The following is a 9,583-nucleotide window of genomic DNA, read 5'->3' as shown; positions in this document are numbered from 1 at the left end:
GTGGAGACATCTGCTGGTCACTAACGGAAAATGTGGAGGAAGAAATGTTCACCCAGGGAGTGAAGATGTTTGAAAACATGTGATTTCAGAGAGAAAAGTAAGAGACTGGAGGGGAAGTTCACTTACTGAATATGTGCTAAGTGGCAATATCTGCCCTCACACATTGTTGCTAATTATCTCAGAAATCCAGGTTTCTGTCCCAAAAGCCTGCAACTTTGTCCTGCTACCCATGCTGAGTACTAGATCCTGCCTCAGAGCTCTGCTCCTCTTCCCACTAAGCAATAATGACAGAATCCACAAAAAGATTTTCTCTCTTCCCCAGCCAGGGAGCAGAGCCAATGAGAGGAGCTCAGAAAAAGACCAGGAGGACTTGCACTCACCATTTAATCTCCTTAGGCTCACGGTCCCTGAGGAGCTCTTGCGCCTCCTGCCGGCAGCGTTCCTCGTATTCTTGGTGCTTTACAAGGTTGTACAGGATCCAGGAGAGGCCACTGGCTGTGGTGTCATGGCCTGAAGAGCATCCAGAAAGGCTTGGATATCTGGGCTACTTCAGCACCAGAGGGTGGACAGCACCTTCACAGTAAGGCCCATGGGGAGGATGGGGAGGGATGGGGTGGTCCAGGGTCCACACACCAAGTCCCTGGGATGGAGAGACACATGCCCCCTCTGTAGTCCCACACTGGGACCCTCACCCTCAAACATGAAGGTGTCAGCTTCAGCTCGGATATCTTCTTCTGACAATCCCTTCTCATCTTCATCCAGTAGAGAAAGCAAGATCCGCAGAATCACACTAGCTCTGAGGGCCCCTGAGCCTAAACTGAGAAAATCTCTGAACCTCCATCATCCATCCAGAACCCCAAGCCCACCCTGAAATCCTAGACTTCCCTCTGTCACCAGAGGCCCCACCCCATAGGTCTCCTCCTTGATCTCCTCATCTCCTGTGTTTTCCCTGGTGAAAGGAATCAATGATCCATAAATATTTTCATGTTTCTTCATGATGAGGAATTTCTGAGAAAACAGTTGCTGGAAACCTGGGTTATGGGATGATTGAATGGCAACTTGCCTTGGAAGCTAGAGATTGAGCATTGCCCCAAAGCCATTTGCTCACATGCTAGGATAGTAAATCCAGAGATTCTTTATGTCTCCTGGAGATAAGGAATGGGTTATAAACCTATAGAACCTATAGACTTTGCCTTCTCACCAAAGAGGATTTGTTTAAGCTCCAGAACAATCTCTCTCTCCTCTTCTCTTCTCTTCTCTTCCCTTCCCTTCTCTACTCTCTCCATATCTCTATCCCTATCCCTATCCCTATCCCTATTATCCATACAGAAGAATGGGCAGATATATCAGCTGTCCTGTATAAGATTCAAATTTCAATATCTGGAAGTAATTCTCCTGTGATGCAACCATGGTTGCATGGACAGGTAAAAGCAGCATGGAGCCCTCAAAAGAATTTGGGGAAAAAGGGGAAAAGAATGGGGAAAAAGAGCTAAATTCTAGTCTGGCTACTGTTACTGCTGTGAGAAATAAATGCTCTGCTCTGATCCAGGGTTCAGTATATATACAACAACAACACACACACACACACACACACACGTAGACTAACTTATTAACTCGGAAGTAGAGTAAAATCTCAGGCCTTCACAATTTCAGACCCAGCAATCCCCTGCAGGGGGATTCCACACAGTCATCTCTAAAACTTATCCCGGACCCATCCCTCCCTCAAGCACCTCACATGGCTCCCCAGTACCCTCTGCATCCCATCCAAGCTCTTTGATCAAATCGAGGTCCATTCTAATACTTGTACTCAGATCTCAGAGGAGCCCACCTTGGTCAGCAGGAGCACATCAATGAAGTCCAAGGTCTTGGCCTTAGCCTTGGCCTTGAGGAAGTCATCAATGCCCTGACTGGGGAGGGTACGCCGCCGCTCCTGGATAACAGCATCTGTGAAGTCGTGAACCAGGCGGCAGGCCCTGAGGAAGCACCGCCCGTCAGGGGTGAGGTAGTACAGGAGGTCTACGTGCAGGAAGATCTGCTGGTGCCGCTTTGCCACTAGGACACCGAGCTCCAAGATGGCAGCAATATATTCACTGGGCTTCCTGCAGGGTGAGAGCATGAAGGAAGCCAACAACATAAAACACCTGAAGCCCAGAAGCCGAGAGCTACCTCCCTCCAGGAAACTGAGGCTCCAAGAACAGATGGCCCACAGATACAGTGTGGGGAGGAGCCAGGACATGAGACTCTCCAGACTCTTCTCTCCTATATCCCATCTCTGTGAGCTGCCTCCATGCCCCAGGCACCCAGAGCACAGCTTAGATATCATGCTTCTCCCCTCTGACTCTCACCCAGTATCTGTCCCTTCTCCTTCCCAAAACTGTCCACACGGCTCAGAACTTATCCTCTGCTAGCTGACCAATGGCCCAGCCCCTTCTCTATTCTACTTGCATCCAATGTCAACACCATCCACTGTCTACATTACGGTCATTCTTCTCTTGAGTCAGATGTCCAAGCTTACCTTTGACCACCACCCTCATCTGATCAAACACCTTCCATGGCTCCCTGGAAACCTCGGAATAAAGTTCATATCTTCTTTGTCTGGCTTCAGAATGTCCTTAAGATATAACCCCGCCCACTCCTCCAAACTTATTTCCAAGGTGTCTCCTCACGGTTGCACACACTTTGATCGTTCTAGGCTCCTGGCCTTTATCAAACAGTTCTACCTACCTGAAATGATCACTCCTCTTTCCCTTTCCCTGTCCTTCAATATCGAGCTTTGACCCACCTCCTCCAGGAAGGCTCTTCTGATAGCCCTGGTCAGTCCTCCCTCCCCCATCTACTCCCTTGGATCTATGGCTCATGTACCCAGGCCCTGGGCCAAGACTCACTCCTGGCAATTGCTGTCGAAACTGAAGACGCATTCCTGCAGACTGTCCAGGGTCACAAGGCTGATGTGTTCAAACACGTCCAGATGGGTGTGGCCCTCCGTGACTAAGCGCTGCCACTTGGCCTGGACAGAGAAGGGGCCAGGGTTAGGACTGGGAATTGCCTCCTCTGAGCCCCTACCCAATCCCAACCACCTGATGGGCTCCCCCAGACCCTGCCTCTTGGCCCCAGGCAGCCATCCCCAGGGAAGACCAGGCTTGGATAGGAGTAAAAGTTGTTCCTGTTAGGACATGAAGTCCCCATGGCTCGGAGTTAGGAGATTTGGGTTTTTGATCTTGGCTCTTCCTTCTACACTCTGTGTATCCTTGGTAAAGTTAATGAATAAAGTAAGTGCACAACAAATGTTAGCTTTCATCATCATCATTTTTATAAATTGATTAGGAAAATATCCCCTATATTGAGAGAGGTTGTCTTCCATGCACCCTGAGCACCCCTGCCCTTTAATGTTGGATATGCCAAAAAAAATTGCAAGACTCCTATGTTCTTTACCTGGGCCATTTCTCAGAGTTGTATTTGTAGAAAACAACCTTGAGGAGTGAGGTTATGTCTCCCCCTGGACAAATATCAAGCTCGCTTCTAATAACTATAAAAGTCACAGAGTCCCTAAACCTATACTGCTCCCCGCTATAATACAACATACAACATGACTGGCATCTATAGAAGCCCACCTGTGTCATCCACATGGGATTTGGTGACTTGGAGGAAGAATGCAAACCAACAAGAAGCACAGGCTCTTTGTTGTGCTGAGGGTAATAAACTGTCCTCGGTTTCTGACCCAGGAGTCTCATGTCTTCTGGCCAAATCCATGAAACAGTAACAAGCTCACTTGCAGCTCCCAAATATGAAAAAAAAATCCCAACCTTCACAAAATCCTGACCTCCAGTACTTCACTTCCATATGTTTATATCCAAACCCTTTGCAATGTGATTTTTCAGCAGCTTCTATTAGGAGGTGGAGCCTATTTCACCATCCTTTGATTCTGAGCTGGCCTTGGACCTGCTTTGGTCAATACCTTGGTGAAAATGATAAGGTGATCATCCCAAACCTAGACCCCAAAGGGCACTGCAGCTTCCTGTCAGTCTGTTGGAACCCTGCTCCTGCCATGTAAACAAGCCTGAGATGTCTTTTGGAGGGAGAGAATTGCATGAAAGAATGTCCAGTTGTCCCAGCTGAGGCCATCCTAGATCAACCTGCAGTCAGCCAAGCCGCAAACATGTGAGAGGACTGATTCCAGCACAGCAAATCTTCCTATCTGACCCACAGCTGATCACAGATACATGAGTGGCCCCATCTACATCCAGAAGAACTAGCCAACTGACTCACAGACTTCTCAATATTAAACCCTCATTTTTTTTTGAAGTGATATGTTACTCCAGATGACTACTACACAATATTCATCATCATCATAAACCGTGTCTCAAGATTCCAAGGCTTTTCGGAGGGAAACAGAAAATAACACACTCTGAGCACCTACTATGTGCCCGGGCTCCATTATGTTCTCTTGATCACCCTGTCAAGCAGGGATCATACTATCCTCATTTTACAGCTGAGGAAACTGAGGCTCAGAAAGGAAGAACAATGGCCCCAAAGACACCTAGCACTGTGAGAATTCCAGACAAGAAATCTCTGAGTCCCCGTTGTCCACAAGACTCCAGCTGGGACCCCGAGTTCAAGATACTCACATGCAAGATGTCTGCACTCTTGGTGAAAATCTTCATATAGGGCTTCAGGATGTTGAAGTGGAAGGCGGGTGTCAGCATGTGACGGTGCCTGTTCCAGTTTTCACCAGCACTCAGCAGGAGCCCATCCCCTAGCCGAGGCAGCCACGGGGAGTGGGCAAGGGCAGCACCTTCCCCTGGGCCCCCAAGGTTATCCCCAATCCCGATCAGTTACTCACCCAGCCAGGGCTTCAGAAAGTCATAGAAGACCACGTCCTTGGGTGCGATGGCAGCTGACATGAATGAGGACCATCAGGGGCCAGGGAGAGTGGGAGCAGAGGGACTTTTGGTGGGTGGTGGAGGCTCCCAGCCAGGAATCTGCATTCCCCCTCCAAGCCCAGCATAGCAGGAATGGGGCCAAGAGCACAGGAAACTGGGAGGAGGGGGGAAGGGGGGGAACAGGCCAGGCTGCAGCACAGAATACAGTAAAGGCAGAGCCCATAGACACAACTCTATATGCTTAGACACACCCCAACATGACACAACATACCCCAACATGCCTTGGCATGGCTCCTACGTGGTCCAGCCTGTTCTGAACACACAGGCATAGCCCAGCACTTTACAAAACATCTGTACAGAGACTTAGGACACCATATCTGCCCCAGCACTCTGACCTCTCCTGAACATCTGACAGGGACCCATGTGTTAACATGTCCTGACAAGGCCCCAACATGCACAACACAACCTGACATGACACAACAGCTCTGCCAGGGACCTGAAGACAATCTGACATGACCGCAATGTGCCCCAGGCAGGCTCCAGACAGGACTCAAATTCACTGATTTCACAGATGGGAACCAGGTGTGACCCAGATACACCCCCAAGACCTGCATCAGACACGACTCACATAAGGTCTCAGGCATTTCTCAGAGTGATCCTGAGTCCCAGACCTCAGACAAACCTCAAATGTGGCCCAGATGTGACCAGCAGGAGAACCAGACAATCTCTAATGACATCTCGGAGAAGAACCAGACAGACCCTGACATGCCTCAAATATCCTTGGCCACAGCTGAGCCCCAGGCATGACTGAGACCATCTCTGAGCTCAGGTGTAAACATATACCCGGTGTCACCTGTTATAACATACACCAGCTGTAACCAGAATCCAGGTAGAAATATAAACGTGACCAGACGTGGCCATGCAGCGGACATTGCACAGACATGACCGCAGGTCAGGCAGGTGGGAGTCCAGGTGAGAGAGGCAGTGGCACCTCTGTCACAGCCCTCTCTGTCTGCACCCTGGTCACCTGTCCACCTGGAGGCAACACAGAGACCATGGCAGTGGGCAAGCTGTGGCCAGGGAGGTGTCCACCTGGAGCAAAAAGCACAGACTTGATGCAGGTGGGGTGGAAGATGCGGGTGACCACATGCCAGGGCCCCACCCACCAGCAGCACACATCCCATAGGTGCTGGCCTGGCCCTGTGTGTACAGGAGACCTTCCTCCGAGCTCTGAATCTGGACAGGAACAAAAATGACCCAATTCACACTCTTCCAGGCTGCCAGAGGGAAGGACCTGCAGGACAGTGATCCACACCTGAACCCATGAATCACCTCCAGCAGCTGCTTGTCTGTCCTCAGCCTCCTCCTGGGCGCCCTCCCCACACCCTCCATACATGACAACTGGGATCCCCTGTTTACCAGGATAGAAATGGTCTTTCTCTGTTTGGATCCCAAACACCATGTTCACCTGACTTCTCTTCCATCCTCACTTTCCAGACAAAGAAACTGAGGCTCTGAATGATGAAGTCACTTGTCCATAGTCTGCCAGATGGTAAATCTGAGACACCAGCCCAGGTCTGTCTGAATCCAGGGCCTGAGTTCTTAACCATCAAACTACTCTGAGCCCCAAAACAATAGCTCAGAAGGCCCTATGCCTGCTAAGACTGGGCACTCAGAATCTCAGCAACACAGGAATCAGTCCTATGATACAGGTGAAGGAATTTAAAGGGAATCCTGTAACTTTTCCTGGAAATGTAAATGAGCTCACTATTCCATGGGGCTAGAGCTTCTGGGTTTCATCTTTACCAAGATGAGAGTGAAGCCATCACTGATGAACACAGAACTAAAGGAGGAAGACAGATTTCTGATGACATTGTTTGAGACCTGGATCCAGCTGTGCCTGAAGACAACCCTCCTTGGACTTAACAGTCAATTGATTCCCTTTCTGTGCTTAGATCATACAGGGTGGTGTTTCTACCACTAACACCACTAACATCTGAAAGAGACTTCAGTAGCCAGAGACAGCCAGGGACCTTCCCACTGTCACCAAGCATTCTGGTGTCAAAACCAAGGTTTCTGTCAGGTGTTGCCTGTTCCCCTGCTTGCCTGGTCTGTCTGCGGACAGGAGGGACAACGGGCAAGGGAAGGGAGTCAGGGTTAGGTGGAGTCTCCTCTGGGAGATTCCTGGGGACTGGAGAAGGAGGACACTGAACTAGAAGTGGTCGAACTGTAGGATAGTGTAAAAGAAACTGACCCACCAGAGAGGTGAATGTCATGGAAATAGCAGCCCAGATCCTGCACCAGCTACAAGTCTTCATTGCTCTGGGCCTGGGGATGGGTGGGACTGAGGGCAGGCCTGGCAGGGGGCCTGGGATGCTATGGATGCCCACTGCACCACTCTACCCTCTGCTTTAAAAAATGTCTGCTCATCGTTCCAGACCCAGTTCCAGCAACTCCTCCAGGAAGCCTTCCAGGATGCCCCAGCAGAAAACCTTGCTTCTCTTCTGGGTTGCCACAGCCCCTCTCCCTCTGGCCAATTCCTGACCACACCAGGTCAGGGATTTCTCTGTCCAGATCTGTGTCCTCAATATTGTGGGGGGTGGGTCCTTCACCCAGGACACCAGGGTGAGGTGCAGACGGCAGTGAGAGGAGGAAGGAGGCAGTGAGATGGGGGCTGGTGAATACTTGAAGGAAAGAGGAAGATGCCTGAGAAAGAAGAGGGGAGGAAGGGCCAGGGTCCTGTAGGGGCCACATAGAAGCTTGGCAGGGAGGGGTTCACTGCACTCAGATGTGCCTCTGCACCCACCACCACAAGCTCTGCATGGGTACCTGAGGCACTGGTGACAGACCGGATCAAGTCAGGGTGGCAGAAAATGACCAAGGAGGTGATGGGCCCCAACCAGATCTTAAATCCCTGGGAGTGGTTGGCCATCAGCAGAGTGAAGTCTCTCAAGCCCTGCTCTATTCAGGGGACCTTCAAGCAAGGCAAGAGCCATCAGTCCCCAGAAGGAACCACTGCAGTGGACAGTGTGTGGGATTCTGCACAGATGGAGGGAATCTCTGCTTCCTCCTGCTCCTTCTCTCTGGGGGCAGGAGGTACCTGGGGGCCTCTTCATGTCCCCAGAGTGTATCCCAGGGCACAGGGAGAAAACGCTCTCTCTGCCCACCAGGAAGGTGACCTTGGCTTGAGAAGACACGTTTATCTCATCCTGGGAGTGGTCCCAGCCCCAGGGGTGGCCACAAGAGGAGATCCCCATGGAGGAGGTTTGTGGGTAGCAAGGTGGCCTCAGAATTGTCCCTGGGTTTTGGTCCCACATACGTTCATATTCTGTCCCACATAGCCTCTGGTTCCTTGCATGTTAAATGGTTTCCAGACCTGGGAACTTCCAGCCCTGGCTGACCAGAGGGGAAAGATCTGGACTCTGCCCATCAATCAGGAGAGCAACTCTGGACAGGAGGAGTTGGACACCCATTCCTTTGACCTTGACTCAGGGAACTGACAGCAAGTTCATCACCTCGGTCACCAAACATTTATTTTGCATGCCTACTGTGTGCCGGCCCTGGACTGGGCACTGTAGTGTCTGCTCCCCTGAATTGTCATCAGATTGGAAAGATGGTTAATAAGTAATTGGACAATTAACTGTTTAATTAATCATGAGCAGGGCCAAGTCAAAAGTCAAGGTCTGGGGCACAAGTTGGGTGGGTGAGTGGGGGTGTGGTCTAAGAAGATTTCAGAAAGAAGAAGTGAGGGCCAACTATATCCAGACTGGGTGAGGGGCCCATTGGGACATCTTGGGGGAAGGGAGGGGAGTAAGATAAGAGGAGGGGTCCCAGGAAGGGGAGGGTGTGGGGACCTGTGCCCTTGTAGGTTGGGGTGGGGAGGTGATAGCTATTTCCTGTGGGGAAGCTGTAGCCCAGAATGAAAAAACACAAGGAAGTGAGCCACATGCAGAGCAGACCCTGGACAGTGCCCTTGAGGAGGCCTCAAGGCCAGCATGGAGACTGAAAGGCCAGGGGACGAGGCTCTGTGCAGTCCAGCATAATGTGGGGTGCACTAATGTGTGGAAGACAGGCAGGAAATGGACCCCAAAGCAGGCTAGGGGTAGAAGGACAGGATGTGGGAAAAGTCTTGATGGCAGAGCAGAGGAAAGAATGAGTACAGAAAGAGGGGCTCCTCGGCCTCCCTGGCTTCTCTTCTGTCCTAGACTCCACTCCAGCCCTTGAGCCCCATTCCTGACCCTGCAGGAAGTCCATCCACCCTGATTCCCCAACCCACCCTGCTGCCCACACTCACCAGGCCCAGGTGACCCAAGAACCAGCTGCGTATTGGGGGCTGCGGGAAACATTGGAGGCGGCGAGAGTTGCTGTAGCAGGTGTAGGTCCAGGCCAGGACGCGGGCCAGCAGCCAGGAGGCCCCGACCAGCAGCAGGAGCGGCCATGGGGAGGCTGCCACCGGCCCGAGTCCCAGCCAGGAGAGGCTCAGCTGCAGCATCCTGTAGGGCAGGTGGGGTGGAGAGTGAGCTCCTGAGGATGAAGGAAGGGGCGATGATGGTGAGCTGTGAGGCAGAGACCAATAGAGGGACAGGAACAAGGGAGAGAGGGGCAGGGATGGTGAGTGCTGGGGACAGGGCAAGAAGGGCCCAGAGAGGGGAGGGAGACCCAGAGAAATCCAGAGGAAGACGGAGAGACAGAGACAGAAAGAC

At 51.5% G+C, this 9,583-nt stretch overlaps 1 protein-coding gene across 1 annotated transcript; it reads right to left on the bottom strand.

The window, feature by feature from the left end:
• Positions 1-376: 376 nt before the first annotated feature.
• On the bottom strand, positions 377-9,372 carry LOC103019435 (cytochrome P450 4F3-like). The gene is given in 9 exon segments (XM_057540997.1): positions 377-510; positions 693-760; positions 1,830-2,099; positions 2,886-3,007; positions 4,626-4,753; positions 4,841-4,894; positions 5,973-6,062; positions 6,065-6,116; positions 9,175-9,372. Coding segments are annotated over 9 exon segments (1,116 nt in total).
• Positions 9,373-9,583: the final 211 nt, after the last annotated feature.

Source organism: Balaenoptera acutorostrata, chromosome 2, assembly GCF_949987535.1.
Source record: "Balaenoptera acutorostrata chromosome 2, mBalAcu1.1, whole genome shotgun sequence".
Classification (NCBI taxonomy): domain Eukaryota; kingdom Metazoa; phylum Chordata; class Mammalia; order Artiodactyla; family Balaenopteridae; genus Balaenoptera; species Balaenoptera acutorostrata.
Note: the sequence above shows the minus strand (reverse complement) of the source record. Positions and strands in the feature narration are given on the sequence as shown.